Below are 18518 nucleotides of genomic sequence, written 5' to 3' on the forward strand. Positions count from 1 at the left end.
AAATGATAAATCGCATGCAACGTCAGTGAAAGAGGAACGAAAAAATTGCAAGGAAGTGCGATTATAAAGTATTGTAACGCCGTGAAACTCTACGTAGACTCAGAACGGGCTTAAATATTTTTTAAAATAAAAATGAAAAGAAAAACTTTGTTGCATAATCCCTGATACCCCGTTATAGTGTTGCTGTGCATTTAGAGAATATAAACGCTTCATTTCGCCAATAAATTAGTGAGAAAAGTACAATATATATACAGTGAAACATCGATATAACGATAGTCTGCGGACTAAGAAAAAATATCGCTGTAGTGGGAATATCGCTATATCGAGAGGCAGCCGATTAACATTAGAGTATAGACATTTCCAAATAATACTTGAAAAATATCGTTGTATCAAGTGTCATTTTAGCGAGGTTCCACAGCACTAGGAAAAATGAACTTCTAAATATGTCTGTGACCACGACAGGGAGAAAAAAAATAGCCAATACTGTAACAAAAGAACAGGTACTGAAGTTGAGTGTGTATTAGTAAAGAATAGGATCGCTTAGGAATAGGTGTAGCCAACCTGTCACTTGGATGGACCCCACCAACCACGCCTTCTCTGTTGTCCTGCATGTTTGTTGGGGGGGATAGCACTACTTGAGATAAAGAAGCTTCGCCACTTTACAAGTATTTTTCCGTATAACCTCACACCATTTTTCAAATAGAAATCGAAAAACCTTTCACCGCTCAACCGGTTAAGGAACACTATCTGGAGTGATATGGTGTGTCCAAGTGAGCTATCAGAGAAATATGGGTTCGATGATGTGAAGAGGACTCTGAAGACACACATCCTTAGTGACAGAACAAGACCCCACAACTAGTTCATCAAAATCCGAGATGGAAAGCCAGGGAACACCAGAGGCTTCAGGGCGAGTCCTTCCCACCTAAGGTGACAATGGGTTCGAATACCAGAGAGACTTGTTATGCGTGCGGAGCAGAAAGCCATATAGCAAGGTTTTGTATTACAAGAGGTCAGCAGAAGCCATTGGACAGGGCCCAGGCAAACTCTGTCCAGACTGAAGAGAGGGACACGAATGAGAGAGAAGAAACCACAACCCTGACGGCACGTATCACTGTGCCAGCGGGTGATGTTAATGCGAACATCAACTCATTGCAGACAGTGGATTTGAAATGTGGTCAGAAGACAATCAGAGCCATAATCAATTCCGAAGCCCAGATCTCAGTCGTTAGATCGGATTTGGTTGAGATCGACGACAATGAAGGTGAAGGGAAAATAAGGATCAAATCCGTCTTTGGTGAAAGCGAGATAGCCTCTCTGAAAATATATTTGATGAAGATCAGCGACAGTAAGCACGGGTAAGTGCCGATTATTTGCGCAGTGTCGGTTCACAAATGAAATGCCCAACAGCATATGAAGATCTCTTGGGGAATCTACTGTTACTAAGTCCAATCAATGAGCCAAACTGTGAGGATGATGCGGGTGCCTCTACAGAGGCCATGATCAGTTTCCTGGAGTATGCTACCACGGATACAACTATAGAAAGAGATGGGCCCAACACGTCGGATGAGGATAATAAAGAGAAATTCGCTATGCTGCAAAGGGAAGAAGAGTCTTTGAAGGATGTGTGGAAACTCGCCGAGAAACACCAACAAAGGAATACTGATGCATAATGATGAAGTTTGCGATGAGGTGAAGCAAGTTGTGGTGCCGCACTGCAAGCGTGAAGCGATATTGAAAATGGGTCACACTATGCCCCTATCAGGACATTTGGGTGAAAACAACACTAAACAGAGGAACAAGTATTCATTCTTTTCGCCGACGCTCAAGAAGGACGTCAAGAAATATTGTGAAAGCTACGAAGGCCGATTTCTTAACGGGACAGAACTCCGATTCACCCGATCATGAGACCAGAACTACCCTTTGAAGTGTGGAATGTAGATTGCGTGGGGCCGTTAGAGCCCATATCTGGCCGTGGACACAAGTTCATCATCTGTGCAGGTCTATAGCAGGGTTCATACAAAATTTTCAAAATGAAAAGTAAGGAGTTTTTAAGGACTTTTTAAGGAGTTTCAAGCAGTTTTTAAGGAGTCATGGCAAACTTCATAACTTACACGTTTTACAGCAAAAAAGGGGCGGAGCACATATGCAAATTTATTTTTAATTTGCAAACAAACTTTCCCTCTTCTCAAAAATATAGATGTAGAAGTGGTTAAAAAATTACAAGTTTTGATTTGTTACCCAGTATCATAAGAATTCATAAAATAATCAATCCACATACATGCTTTCTGTCGTCACCAAAGTGTTCTAAAACCTTCAAGTATTAGTCAAAAATATAATTCATAACAGCATCACATAAATTATAAAAATTCTAAAAGTGATATTCATTTCCCCTCCAATTATTCAAAATAAAAACCACAGCCGACAAAGATTTTTCTTACAAAATTATTTATATTTGCAGCAACTCTAGGCACACACACACACACTTCCACCATAACTTCCTAGATAGTAAATTGCCCATAGATGGTAATAGACTTGAGTTGTGCTTGGTTTGAAAGAAAGAAAGCCCCCCCCCCCCCGGGAAATCACTCACTCAAACAATCTGGGAATGTGCCGCGGGCCGCTCAATTGCAGTAAGAATTTGCCACTTGAGGCAGGCCACATTTAGGCCATGTGTTGAGCACATGTATGCTTTAAAATAAGGGGCTGTTCAAGTATTACGACAGCAAATTTTCAGCAATTTTTGACTCGCCCCTCTTGTCAGAAAAAGTCAGCAAAACTCTCACCCTCCCCCTGTCAGCGCTCTGCCCCCTTCCTCCTAACGCTTATTGGTGGAATCTGAATTGGGGGCTTCCCCCCAGATGATCAAAAATTTATTTTTTTAATCCACAAAATATTTTTTAAAAGAATTGTAAAAATATTTTTTACAATTTCAAAACAAAATATCTTTATATGTTATTATAATCAATTTTTGTTAATTTCAATGCTATTTGAAGGCCAAGAACCCAAAATTGCTCAAGAAATTCATTGCGACCCTACCTCTCTAAGCCCTTGGTAACCCTTGAACCGCGGTAAACATTCGGCCTGTGCGGACCAAATGTGGCCCTGACGTTATGATGTGGCCTGTCCCTAAATCTATTTTTGTAACAATGAACCAAGTGACACATTTACAGATCGCTTAAGTGACTCGTGGCACAATTCCAGACCATTTAAGCGATCCGTGGCACATTAAGCAATCTCTTGAGTCACATGTGACAAAGTTTTAGAGCATTGGTCCTGCCACCAGTGCGGTTCTACATCACTCAAGTTATCCGCGGCACATTCCCAGATTACTTAAGTGATCTGCAGCATAGTCATGGATCACTTATATCATGCGTGGCACAGCTCCAGAGCATTTGGATCCGCTAAGTATTTGAAGATCACTAGAGTGGCTCTGTAGGGGACTCAATAGGGAGAATGTTAGTTCAGGTGCCCACAAACTAGTAAAAAGTTTTACTCGTTTTTCGCGCACCGAGTAAGACACCATTAAGAATATTTCATATATTTTTATAAAGGGTGGTTGATGACGTAAGAATCACTCCCCCCCTTCACGTCATCAAGTCAGCAAATCGAAAATCCCCCATCCATGCTGACGTAATATTTGAATAACCTCTAACATAAAGATACCCGGAAGTTATTTTCTGAAGGTTAAAAAAAGTGGGTTCAGCTATAGCGGCTGATCGGCTCGTCCTCCCCCCCTCCCCTCCTGTAAAACCAGACGTGGCTCGGGCTGTCACTTTTAAAAGTCGGGTTTTACTAGCAGGTTTTCTCTGCTGCACGCAACGTGAATCACCCAGCGCGACACGCTGTCTATTCATCGATATGAAAAGCAGTACAACTGTTTTCCTACAGAGCGCAATACCGCTCACGACAGTGCTTTACCTCGGGCGTGATTGACAGACTGCTTCTGGAGGAGTTAAGCGTCGTGTGCCGCGCGTTTCAGCGATCTTCCCTTCATTTTCGTGTTGTGTCTCTTCCCTTTAAAACCGGAGCATGCAGCCGATAGAGTATATGACGCCAGGACAGGGTTGGGTTTTTGACGTCAAAAACTGGTTTAAACTGTCAAAAACCTAAATGAATGCTTTGGGATGTTTCGAACAGAATAGGTATATAACTTAATGATGAGGCACTTTGATATTACAATGTTTCATTTTCAAACACTAATTTATTAAAATTGAAACAAAATATTAATTATAATTTGCGATTTTGAATTTGAGGTACAAAATGTCTAGAATAGATACATAATTAATAGTATGGTTCATTTTTACCACGTAGCATCCGATAACATGTAACTAATTTTGCGCATTTTTCTACACCTACACGTTTTCTAAGTTTTGAATGGACAAATCCAAAGTTAGAAAATACTCGTTCAATGGAGGCTGAGCTGGCGGGACTGGACAGCAAAAGCATTACTAGTTTTATGAGTTCAGATGCAGGCTCAGCTGAAAAAGCATTACATTTAGAAAGTCCTTTCCACCAAATCACAGGGTTTGTCATTCTTCTTGCTGCACTGAAATAAGAAGGTGGAAAAGGAGTTTCTTCCGCTTCATATAAAATTAGCAATGGCAGACAACCGTTAATTTTCTCTGTTGCCCATGTGACAGCCAAATCACTTTGCACATCAGTCAGTCCTTCACCTTTATATTTTGGGTGCAAATCATATGCCAAATAATGAAATGGTCTCAGAATCTGGTTCATCCTGTTTTGTATCTTTTCAATGTGAGGCTGAAGAGCACTTTCTTTGAGAAGGCTTAGCCAAACACGGCATGAGTCAGCTATTGTAGCTGTATCTGTTTGACGAATATCCAATGCAACACTTATTGGCTTGAGTTGGAATGAAAGGTCTTTATACTGTTTGTATAAATTATAATTGTTGATTAAAATAACAATTCCTTTGTCAATGTCATTTTCGTGATCTTCTACTATTTTCTGAAAAAATGGCCTATTGTGTAAAAATGTTTCAAGACAAGTAAGTGTACTCTTCCATCGAGTATCACCAGGTAATTGGGGTTTTATTGACCCCATATGTTCATTAAGCCATCCCGAAGGCAAATGATGGCTTCTAATGTATTTTTGTATTTTAACCACCTGTTTGAGCACAGCTTCAGGTGTTAGATCTTGTCCGAGTAAGTTGAGCCAATGAGAAGAGCACCCATATTCTGTTAAATTTTGGTCAATCTCATTAAGCAAAAGTTGCCTGGCTTTCTCCATTACTTTTGCATTATCAGTTACAACTGCCTTTACTTCACAAGAATATTTATCGTGGGCCAAACGTATGGAATTGTCAACTATTTGCTTGTGGTACTCTGCATTTTTCATAATAGCACCACCCTGAACAGCTTCAAGAAAATAGGATTTACCTTCAGAATGTATACATGTAGCTATGACTGGATCGTTATGAATATTGCTCCATCCATCTTCAATTAAAGTTACAGCTTTTCCACTGAGATTGTCTTTTGCAGTTTTCTCAACCTCTCTTGTAACTTCATCAAGCAATGACTGAGCCAAAGCTTTTCTACTTGGGGTATTATAACCAGGTCGCAAAGCAGAAACTAGATCTTTGAAACTTGAATGTTCAACAACACTGAATGGGATATTATTGGCATAAAAAAACTTTGCCACTAATAAATCAATTTTTTTAGTTGTAGCAGAATTTGATTTCACAATGAAGTCATAAATTCTTTGCTTCTTTTTTTGAGTGAAAATTTCAGGTTCTGTTGATTCCAACAAAATAATAGGCTGTGAAGCAGTGGATTCTGTAGATGTTGATGTTGCTGCTATTTGTACATCAGGTATTTACACAAGATATACAGAAGACTGGATGTTGTGAAGATATTTATTATTTGAGATGTTAATTTTTTAAGGAAGGAAAAAACTCATCTCTGCCTCTACCGGGAGTCGAACCCGGGTCCCTCGATTGCCGGACGAGTGCTCTGACCACTAAGCTAAAGAGGAGATAGAGATTTTCCTTCGCTAGAGCGTATATATGCCGAACGGAACCGTGCAATGGACGGTGAAACCGATCAGCTAATAGGTCATGGACGACGAGCCACCAGAGGGCTATATATATGACATGAATGTCGCTCTCCACTTGTTAATACAAGATATACAGAAGACTGGATGTTGTGAAGATATTTATTATTTGAGATGTTAATTTTTTAAGGAAGGAAAAAACTCATCTCTGCCTCTAGGTAGAGGGTATATCATCAGGTATTTGTTCAACATCATTGCCCCTTCCAATACACTGAGCTATATGGCTCTTCATCCTGTCCACACGATTACATAGCATAACTCCACAATAAATGCATTTTGCATATATCTTTCCATTTTTCTCTACTTTATCAAAATTTTGCCAGGCTATATGCTGTGGCCTTCCACCACGATTCATTATATTTTAAACTAATAATAGACTAAATATTTGATTTCTTAGAAATTGGTTTCACTAAACATAAAAAAATATCAAATGAAATTTCTGAAATTGGTTTCCATATTAATCCTCACTACTTTACAATTCAAACAATAAATAGCAAAGTTGGACTTTTCTCTAGTACACTGGTCTTTGTCCTCAAGGGCAGCTGGTGTCTTTATTGGATTATAAGACCATCTGCCCCTAGCATGATAATGCAGTCACTACTGTTGCTGCTTCTTGGTGAAGGAAAAAGAAAAACAAAACCCTGTGAGATAATATACCACTACATTTAGATCTGTGATGCAATCCCCATTCATGAATTTTCTAAAAATAGAACGTCAGAATGCACAGCCCAAGGTTAGAAAATGCGGTAAGAATTAGCAATTTTGATATTCTAATATAACTTAAGTAACTAAGATACTTTATATAAAAAATATGTATATTCAGGCTACTTTTATAAGGTCTTTTTGAAGGGAAAAAAAACACTTATCATTTAAAAATATACCACCAAATGTAACCCAAGAATAGAAACTGTGGTAGCAATGAAAAATTTTGACTAATAATGAACTAATTAATTTTTCAGGGGAAAAATTATTTTAGGATAATTTATTATTTTGATTGCTGGATATATATATTCTAATGTTATGAACAATAAGAATATTGTTTTAAATATCTGGGATTGTCTAGATAATATAATAACAGAAATCAACATTATATATAGCAAGCATGAAAGAAGTTTTTAAACATGTATCTGTTGTAAAAAAAAAAAGTAGAGCAGATGTTGATATGCAAATATATATATATTCATATATAAATAAACAGTTGAAGAAATTTTAGAAGGTTGAAACTATCTTGAATACATTACATATCCTTCCGTAGTTTTATGCTATGCTCTACTCAAATTCTATATTTTACAAGTATATATACATGTATATAATTGTCCAAAATAATTATGTAGGGGGGGGGGGAAGATTATTTTAAAATCATACATTATGTATTGCAGCATAGTCTCTTTACGCATTACATGCAATCAATGTGCGTATTTTCAATGGGAATTTATATGTTGAAAAGCAGTATTTGAGGTTTTTGACGTTACAGTTTAAACCGTCAAAAACTGACATGTGTCAAAAACCTGCCAACCCTGCGCCAGGGTCATATACTATATAGCCGTCCTGAGCCGATGAGCCACACTTGGAAAACGCAAATGCGTAACGTCATTATGTAACTCATTTCTGCCGACACGAAATGATCCAGTTAGGTTCACGCGGCGCAAAAAGCCTACTCCTAGGAAAACATGGCTTCAGGGATGAACGGTCGTTACAGGATCCCAGGAGAGATAAACCCATTGTCTCTCTCATGGAATCTCTTGTGTGTGGATAGAGCCTGTTCCTCTTTTTTATTTACGGCAACCAATCTGCAAAACAGATACAGATTCGCTTTCCCCACTGGACTTCAGTTTTTAGAACTTTAAGGCGCGGCGGCGAAAAGATACGCTTGTCGTCGTCCCTTACTCCAGTGGAACTGAAATTTTTTTCCTTTCTTCTTTTTCAGTAGCGAGTTGTAATGAGAATAAAACACGTCAAAAAAACTGCGGAAAGCAGTGACATTTTGCAGTTTCTCGGACTTTTCGTAGTGAGATATTGGCTGTAAGTAAATGGGAAGGAGGGATAAAATAAAAATAGTAGGAGAGAATTGCAGTAAAAAAAAAGACGATTGCGGCGAACGTAGGAAAAATAGGAAAGCTGCGAGATCTGCACTCAGTATACTACGTAATATAGGAGGTTCGAGACATCGTTTCGCCGCATAAGTAAAAACTTAAAAAAACTTTCTCACCACTGGGCATGGGGAATCTTCGGCTACTGGTTCAGCGGAGTGATGTCGCTCTACGGACCATCGATTTCCAACGCTGACCAGTTTGCGACATAGGCAGGACAAAACTAGCGATTCTGTAAAAAATCGTATTTTTAGAAGCAAAAGCGTATAATCGTATTAATTTACTAAATACGACAAAATCGTAACGGTTGGCAGGTATGCACAACCATTGGATGGTCCAATCCCATCCCCTGCTTTCACATTTCCTATTACAAAGTAAGAGAACGTTTTTTTTTCTCTTTTCTTCCTCTTTATATTCGGGGGAAGCTTCCTCTTATTTTTCTAGGCAATGCTATTCATCACCATGGGGAATGCCTATTCTAAGAAAGATCATCCCTTCAGAGAAAAAAAAAGGACTTTTTCAGGCTTGGCTGCAAAAAGTACGGAGTTATAAGGGCCCTTTCAGAAGGAAATGAAAAGTTAGGAGTTTTTAAGGAGTTTGTAAGGATGTGCGAACCCTGTATAGATGCATGCTCTCTGTGAGAAATATCAGTGCAAAAACTACGTGTAATGTGCTCATAGAGATTTTCACTGGTACCACATTTTCGAAGACTATATGCACCGATCAGGGTGCAAACTTCACGTCAAAACTTTTGGAAGTTTTTTGGATGCGATAGGTGTGACACCCAGGTTCGCAACACCAGGACACCCTGAGAGCATGGGAGTGGTGGAAAGGTAGAACAGGACCCTCAAGTACTTGCTGAATAAAAAATATTCTAGAAAATGGTCGTAATTGGGACCAGCATTTACCTTCACTATTATTCGCATACAGAGAGGTGCCTCATAGCAGGGGGCGCGGTAGCCCGGTCGATAAGATGCTCGCCTAAAGTACCAAAGGATGTTTAGAGGTGTCGCGAGTTCGATACCCGGTTCATCCTTGTCAGAAAACTTTCCTGACACAGGGGTACAACAAAAAACGGCGACTTGACCGCAGCAAAAAATTGCTACCGCAGGGAGTCCCCCATCCAGGGGTTAGCGCGCCAACCTCTCGATGAGTATAAAAAAAAACAAGCCTGCCGTTCGGAATCGGCAATAAATTGTAGGTCCCGGTCTAATTAGCCCTCGTGTGCAGAAAATGACCGTGGTGCGACAAAAATGATCAAATGAGCCTCATAGCACCACGGGAGTGTCTCCATTTCAACTAGTGTATGGCCGTTTACCACTGGGACTGTTAAATCTAGTGAAAAACTATTGGACTGGTGAAAGGCAGATTAAACTCTATGTTTCTCGTTCCACTAAGGAGTACATTGAGGATTTGCAAGAGAAGATCAGCAAAGTGAAATAGTGAAAGCAAACTCCGAGAAAAGTCAAGCCATTTACACGAAGCAGTATAACCTTTGGTCTAGGGAAAAAATTTCAGACAGGTGATAAAGTACTAGTCTTACGACCAACTTCAACACATAAGTTATTAAAGACACATAAGTTATTACTGTTGCAGGTCCCTGCAACAGTAAAGCGGCTGACCAGACAGTGTTCCGTGCTGGTGGAATTTGAAACTGCCAGCTCAAGGGAACTACACACGTCAACAAGATAAGACTATATATCGCCAGGGTAAATCATATGGGATTAATCTTCAACCAAGACGCTGATTTCGGGGAATCGCACTGTGCTCCGACGGATAAGAGAAAGGTGACGATCGCTGATATATAAGAAATCATTGCATGTGTAGTGGCCTGTACATTCCGAAATTGGTAACAAATGTAGAAAATCTTTGTACATGACGACCTGGGATTTTTCACAAATTTCTTCATTTCAATTTAATTCTAGTTTAGGCCCCAGGGGGACCTCTTGGTTACCGGAAACCACCAGAGGTACCCGCTGGCATTCCGGCTCAGTTATGACTGCCAGCTTAAGTCTGGCAGTCAGGGGGTGGGGTCTCCTGGCTGTCGGGTGAGAACGGGACCAGAGGTCGGGCTACCGATGTCCCATATAAATTCCGTTTACACCCGTGTGATGGATCCTGGAGCTTGTCTTCCGATCTTAGGGTCCCGCAGATCGCTGGTGGGAATACCACAGAGTCGTCATCTAACTCCGTATAAAGAAAATAAATGTTAATTTGCAATATCAAACTGTGATAAATATTTAGCAATGTAATTATACAAGAATAACGTGCAGTGGTTTTACCTTCATGCCGTCTGTGGGCCACGGACCATTCACGGTCAATAATTTCATGAGAATTTCAATGTGTGATAGGCCTATTGTTGCGGACCCTGGCCAGGTCTTCAATGTTTACCTTTTCTATGTTGCCAACTTCCATGTGTCAAAAGTTGAAAATAGTATTTTATTCCATATGATATGTAAATGAGTTTACTGTTCAGTATGTTAAGTTTTTACACGCAATTGATTCTGCTGTCTAATTGGTTCTTGGAATATGGAGGTTTTTCCTTAAAAGCCACCACTGTGCAGAGAAAAAGACAGATCTAAAAATACACACAAAGTTCAGCACTTAACAAGGCGTCTCGCCTCGTGCAGAGTACGTCATTATATTCTGGTGAGTCTACACCAGAATATAATGACATAATATTAATACAGTCTAACTAAGGTAAAAGCAAGGACCTAGGGCTCTTGTTCCTAACAGCTGTGGGGCAAGAGAGATGGAGTATTAGCTTTCTCTTCGGGACATCGACTCTTCACCGAAACCTGGTCTTGTGTGCCTCACGTGGAGAAGGGAGACCTCGACAGGGACAGCGAAGCAGGACAGATGCCGTCATAGAACCTCTATCACATGAGATGCTGAGCAGACACAGTCTCGAGACTAGACTACTTGGGATACTGGCCGGTGACATCCACACAGTTAGAGAAGCTGATGCGTAGGTGCAATGAACTCAGTCTAACAGATTCACAGATCGGTGAGACCTAATCCATTTGATGTGCAATATTTACTAAAGCTTAAACTCTCAAAAATTGTTTATGTTTAATTCCTTTAACTGGTTAAAACTTTAAGAAGTGTAAAAAACTTCTGTTTTTCTTTAGTCTACTAGCATAAGCAAATCGTGCAATTGCAAACCCCTCTTCAGAAATTTTCTCCGATTTTTCTCTTGTTAGTGACCACACTTAGAAATGCCTAAAATGAAGAAATACAAAAGCGATTTTTTAAGAAAATGGATTTCCGAAAAGCCTAAAGATTTGATGGCAAATGGGGAAATAATATATTGCAGGCTATGTGAAAAAAATATTGCTCGCAAAAAGAAATTCCAAGTTGACCAGCACGTGAAAACTGTTAGAAATCGGGAGTTAGATAGAGTCTGAGAAGGCCTAAATAACATTAATTATATTTTAATACATGAAGATGCAATTAAGAACATCATTCAAGAAGGTAAACAAACAGCAGCACAAAGTTATTTTTGAGGCACAAATGTGAGCAGATCTCCCAGTTAAAAATTCTCGCCACAGAGAGCAACAGGCTTACACCATTACAATTATTCATTCATTACTGAGTTGAGAAAAACTCATAGTTTAAAAAATTGATTGCAGATGGCAGCACTACACATATATAACAAGCATTACACAGAAACGAACTTCACGGAAGGTTCACTATATATACACACACACATTCCAACATGTACCAATTCGTTAGAAGTCCCGCAGAGGAATATGAACGAGGTGCAAGTCTGGTTTGGTAGCGATAGCGCAAAGTTACCAACCAAACGTAAAACAATGTAGTTTCCAAGATAGTCGTTCATGTGTTGACCGCATCACATGAAATCATTTAAAATTAGATTTCTTTCATGAAAACGAGTGGCCATATAGCTAGGAAAGGAAAGAGTGAACAACATTCTATGCAGACCCTGTCGACCACCGTTTCAACTTCGCAGTATGAAGGGAAAAATGAATTTTCAAAAAATTTATGCAATGCTCTGTAGGAAGAACATTCCTTTCCACAAACTAAATAATATAAATTTTAGAAATTTTCTAAAAAACTATTGTAAAAAGTGAAGAGAACTCTTCAGAACTCCTATTTTGCAAATTTACGTGATTAAATTGATTTTGAGATGGGTTGTGAAAAGCAACATGAGGAAAGGTGTTGCAACTGTTACTTATAAATAACGTAATATAATTCTCTAACATAGTTGATAAATTTGCTAAGTAATTCAAAACTTTTCTGGTTAACAGAATGGGGTTACAGTTTGATTTATTTACTTCATACTACTTATTACATTTAAAAAAAATTGAAAGCTTTCCATTGAAATGCAAAGCTTAGTAGAAATGGTTCATACTATTGAAGATAAAATTTCATTGTTAATTTGATCACATTTTTAAACTATTTTGTCACTATTTTCACTATTTTTGAGGTCGTGATCCATGCTAAGCCCAGCATTTATTGTAGTCAAAAGACTCAAGTGCTACTATATACATATACTAAAATGCTGTATAACCTGGGAAAGACGATTCGGAAATCACTGCATCATATTCTTCCTTCTCAAAAACAGGCCTGTTGTTGTTCGCATCCTGAAAATGAAAATTAAAAACTTGAAATGCTGGTAAAATAAAACAAGTGAAATAAATTTATTCATTCACAATTTAAAACCTTACGATCATTTTGAAATGCTAGGTTTCATTCTCAAAGGATAAAATAAATAAAAAGGACCCAATGAAAATGGCTATAGCGATGGACGCCTACAAAAGATTGAAAGGAATACACAATGAGCTGTTAAGGGGTGTTTTCAACAACAGAATATTATGTTTTGATCGTATAGCTAAAGTTTTTCATTATTATTGTTACCCTGCCCACATAACTCACTTGATAATGTGTCATACACACACACACATAGCTTTCAATTTCGAAAGAATTGTGTGGGTGTGTGTGGTTTACTTTTGAACTTCATACATCAAATCTTGAAAACTTTTCTCAAGAATAAAATCATAGACAATTATGCATGTTATTCCCTTTCATTTCAAGTATCAATAAAATTTTACAACCTATAACTACATGCCTGAATTTTAATTTCTTCATCAAATGCAAAATAAATGTTACTGAGGTTTTATGATATTAAAAGAATTTTCCCATGATTAACTTATTTTTCAGATACAGCCTGGCTCGCTCTAAAATTCAAAATGGCAGAAATCACACTCGCATGAGTTATACCTAAGAATAGGACATCAACAATAAGCTCAAAAATGATGAATATTCAGTTCATTATCTTTAACAGTTCTGGGAGCTCTTCCTTCCCATTGGAACGAATCTGCACAAACTAATTTTGGATGAAAGGACTGAAGATAAGTCACACGAGTGATGGACAATACCAGATGAAAACTTATTGTGGATGAATGGACCCAAGACCTAGCTGAAAGGCGAAGGACATAAAGGGTGACTGTGAGTGAACCATTTTTTGCTCACCTCTTGAATTGGTGAACATAAGACGTGAAAGTTTGTAGACAGCGTTAGGGTAACCGAGAGATGACCATTTTCTCGGACCTCAGGAACAGGTGTTATTTTATCTGAGGTGAGACCAATTTGAGACATGTGTGTGATGTTATTATATACTACACTGAAGAGCCAAAAAACCTGTCACCTGCCTAATATTGTGTACGGCCCCAGCGAGCCCGCAGAAGTGCCATAACACGACGTGGCATGGACTCGACTAATGTCTGGAGTAGTGCTGGAGGTAATTGACACCATGAATCCTGCAGGGCTGTCCATAAATCCGTAGGAGTAAGAGGGAGTGGAGATCTCTTCTGAACAGCACGTTGCAAGGCATCCCAGATATGTTCAATAATGTTCATGTCTGGGGATTTTGGTGGCCAGCGGAAGTGTCTAATGTCAGAAGAGTGATCCTGGGGCCACTTTGCAGCAATTCTGGACGTGTGGGGTGTCGCAATGTCCTGCTGAAATTGTCCAAGTCCGTCGGAATGCACAATGGACATGAATGGGTGCAGGTGATCAGACAGGATGCTTACATACCTGTCACCTGTCAGAGTCGCATCTAGATGTATCAGGGGTCCCATATCACGCCAACTGCACACGCCCCATATCATCACAGAGCCTCCACCAGCTTGAACAGTCCCCATATCAATGATGTTTCGTTGAATGGTTCGCACGCTGACACTTGTTGATGGCCAGTATTGAAATCTGCAGCAATTTGCGGAAGGGTTGCATGTCTGTCACTTTTAATGATTCTCATCAGTGGTCCTGTTCTTGCATGATCTTTTTCCGGCCGCAGCGATATCGTAGATTTAATTTTTTACCTGATTCCCGATATTCACGGTACATTCGTGAAATGGTTGTACATGAAAATCCAAATTTCATCGCTACCTCGGAGATGCTATGTCCCATCTCTCATGCGCCGACTATAACACCACGTTCAAACTCACTTAAATCTCGATAACCTGCCATTGTAGCAGCAGTAACCCATCTAACAACTATGCCAGACACTTGTTGTGTTATATAGGCGTTGCAGACTGCAGGGTCGTACACTGATTGGTTCCATATTTCTTTATTTGCATACGCATGAACTGGATTAATAAATAATGTACAGAATATAGACAAAGACATAACGCAGCAACCGGCAATGTGACCGGGATTAATACAGGACGTCAACACACAAACTGAATGGTTTTGACTACTGGTTTTTCATCTTGTTGCCAGATAAAACAGTTCCCCCCCCCCCATGCTTAATTGAATAGTTAATCTGTGACATACTCTTGCAGGTATGATAGAGATCTGCATTGCCATGTTGACCTTCAAAGCTGGGTATCAGGTTGGGTTGGTCTGTGACTGATACATCCTGTTTTTGGTGATGCAGTTAAATATCTGAATTCTGGGAGTAATCAGGATGTTGCTGATCAACAAAAACTATTGCATTGTCTGAGACAAATGTGAGTGAAAACCCGTACATAGTGAAAACGTCAGATAACATTTCAAGAAGTGAGAATGTAGAATCCGTATTGAGACATATTTTGATCTCGGCCCATTTGGATTTTGCATTGATAGCAATCAAGAAAACATTGTTCTGGAAAGGCCCAGTGTAATCGATGTGGACCCGGTCCCAATTTTCCTTTGGTTCTCTCTCTCTCATCCCAGAGATGGACTTGCACTTTTAAACTCTTGCCATCTAAATCATTATCATTAAATTTGGTAGTTGGTAAGGAGACTGACTTTTTGGAACATCTGTTCTCAGCTTGTACAGTAACGAAGAGGCGTTACATCTTCAGAAAGGCGGGAATGATATTCGAATCTCGGCAACGTGACAAGAATGCGAGCAACGACAGCAGTTGCGCTTTTGATCTCCTAAGTTTACTTAACTTCCGGTAAGACTTGACAACTCCCTCCCCGTAGAGGCGATGTAAATAGTTGATAAGGTTTTTGCGGCCATCATTTGATAAAAATTGTTTTCTCGGGTTCAAAGACTGTCGTCCGTTTGAGTTGGTTCTCAACGTTTCCCCAACACTAGTGGTTGGCATCATCAGGAGAAATGATAAACTGGATCAAAGTCAAGTTTTCCGGAGTCTCAGGTTGTATTTATGTACATAAGTAGCTTGAATTACACTATTGTTTTGCGATTGGTCAGTTGATTCTATGGCTGGCAGCGTATTGTAAACATTTGTTATGCTGGTAGAACCTGATTGGCCGAGAGATGTGGAGTTATCTGATTGGCTGTTGTCGTCATTCTGTTGCTGGACCTTGAAGGGGAAGGTTCTTGTTCTTCTGAGAGCTGGTGTCCAGGATCTGCTCAATTTCAAAGTTTCTTCTCTTCTATTATAGCTGTTTTTGTGCTTGTATATTTCAATAGCCTCTCTGTAGATTCGTGGGAAGAAGTGGTCAACATTAGCTATTACCTGTGTTTCGCTGAACTGTACACTGTGGTTGTCGTAAAGCGCATGCTCTTCCACCGCCGACTTTTCTGTTTGGCCCATTCTACAGCATCATTCGTGCTCTTTTATTCTCGTGGCCACAGATCTTTTTGTGGTTCCAATATATACCTGACCACAGGTGCACGGTATTCGGTAGATCCCCGGTGTTGATAGAGGTTCACGGTGGTCTTTTGCTGATCGCAGCATTTCACATATTTTTCTGGTTGGTTTGAAAATGGTCTTTATACGATGTTTTTTCATGACCTTGCTGATTCTTGCCGTCACTCCGGGGATAAAAGGCAGCACAGCTTTTCCAATTGATTGTGACTGCTCATTTTCCGTTGGTGATTCCTTGACGGAGCTCAAGGCTTTCTTGATGTAGTCTTTCGTGTACCCATTAGAGCAGAAAACTGATTTTAAGTGCTCAATCTCTTTACCTAGATCTTTTCCTTCACATAGTCTTCTTGCCCTCTCGATCAAGGTTTTCAGTACGCCTCGTTTTTGGTGAGGATGATGATTGGAGAGCTTATGAACATATCTGTTGGTGTGAGTAGGCTTACGATAAATGCTGTGGCCTAAACGTTGACCTTGACGGCTGACCAGAACGTCCAAGAACGGGATCTGTCCTTCTTTCTCTATTTCCATAGTGAACTTAATGTGCCACATGAATTCCGTTGAGATGGTCCAAGAATCGGTGAAGATTTTCTTCACCATGCCCCCAAACAACGAATGTATCGTCAACGTAGCGGAGCCAAATTGTTGGTTTGAGAGGCGCTGTTGTTACTGCCTGCTCCTTGAATTTTTCCATAAAGAAGTTGGCAACTACCGGGCTCAAGGGGCTTCCCATAGCCACTCCATCCGTCTGTTCATAGATGATGTTGTTCCAGGTGAAATAGGTTGTAGTAAGGCAAAGCTGGAAAAGGCCTACTATATCTTTTTGGAATATTTCATCGAGTAGTGCTAAGACGTCTTTCAGTGGCACCTTGGTGAACAATGATACGATGTCGAAGCTCACCAGTATATCATCAGGTTGCAAGTTGATATTTCTTATTTTTTCGACGAAGTGACCAGAATCTTTCACAAATGTGCTTGTTTTTCCTATGTGTGGCTGCAAGATGGTGGTTAACACCTTGGCTAGATTGTAGGTGGGAGATCCAATGGAGCTCACAATTGGCCGCAACGGAACCAGTTCTTTATGTATTTTCGGCAAACCATAAATGCGAGGAGAAAGTGCTTCTGTTCTGCAGATACCTGATCAATCGCAAAACAATAGTGTAGTTCAAGCCACTTATGTGCATAAATACAACCTGAGACTCCGGAAAACTTGACTTTGATCCAGTTTATCATTTCTGCTGATGATGCCAACCACTAGTGTTCGGGAAACGTTGAGAACCAACTCAAACGGACGACGGTCTTCGAACCCGAAAAAACAATTTTTATCACTATTTCAGTTTCTTATGAGATTGACTCAAGCCAAAGCAAAATGACAAATGACTTGTTTACAAAACCAATTTTTGGCCAAAACAGTGCACTAGCAACCACAGATAATTCTTTGCTGTCTCTCCTCATATACATATATTACATTCTTTTTGAAGTCTTTCAAAGTGCAGAGCTTGTCAACTTTCTTCGACAATGCACAGCAAATTTTGAAGTATGTTTTTTAAGAATGATGCTTATTTTTTTTATAAAATTCCTTGGAGACCACTTTCAAAAGCACAGTGCAAAATGTGTAGATTACAAGATCCGATGTAAATAAGGCAAGGTGAACCAGATAGTTTTACTGCATTGTCCATCATTTTTTAAAGGGATTTGTTCACATTTTACTCTTCAATGACAGTAATTATTTTTGACAAATGAAGCACTTCCATTTCTAGCTCTTTGCTGAGCATTGTAAATATTGTTTATGCCACTTCATACCTTAAAAATTCAGAAGACAACTGAATGCTATTGGATAGCACCAGAATCACCAAACCTAGAATAGGCCTATGTATCCAACTGCTTTGAAATGCAAACTGTTGTTGCACTTATTTGCAACATTATTTTGAATGATGAATGTTAGTTACTGTCCAAGACCATGAAGCAAAATTATTTTTCCATCCAGACAGAAGTTTTTAATGACTACTCTACTTTGTTGAACCCTCAAACTAAGCAAATGAAAAATCAATAAACCAAATGGTCCACATACATCCCCCCCCCCCCCGCCTCAAATAACCTGAAAAATTATACAATTTCTGCTTTGGCAGAATCATTAATTGCATTCTCCAACATTTGTAATATTTGACAATATATCAACGATTTCCTGCTCAATTAAAATCAATTACACAAATTTTATTGATAGGATTTGGTAAAAAAGGAGGACAAAAACTAGAAAGTAGGACAAAACCAAGAAAGTAGGAAAAGTAGGACGAGT

General features: G+C 39.4%; 1 protein-coding gene across 3 annotated transcripts in view; it reads right to left on the minus strand.

The window, feature by feature from the left end:
* Cad87A (cadherin 87A) overlaps positions 1-18518 on the minus strand; it is a 672761-nt gene that overhangs the window by 402074 nt on the left and 252169 nt on the right. For all 3 annotated transcript variants that reach the window (XM_089252829.1, XM_089252827.1, XM_089252828.1), the window contains one exon: positions 12694-12766. In XM_089252829.1, the coding sequence (XP_089108955.1) occupies positions 12694-12766 (73 nt within the window). The remainder of the gene's footprint in view (positions 1-12693; positions 12767-18518) is intronic.

The sequence above is a fragment of the Pholcus phalangioides genome, unplaced genomic scaffold (genome assembly GCF_987345545.1).
Source record: "Pholcus phalangioides strain wild (caught in Gottingen) unplaced genomic scaffold, Ppha-v1.0 ptg000031l_1, whole genome shotgun sequence".
Lineage (NCBI taxonomy): Eukaryota > Metazoa > Arthropoda > Arachnida > Araneae > Pholcidae > Pholcus > Pholcus phalangioides.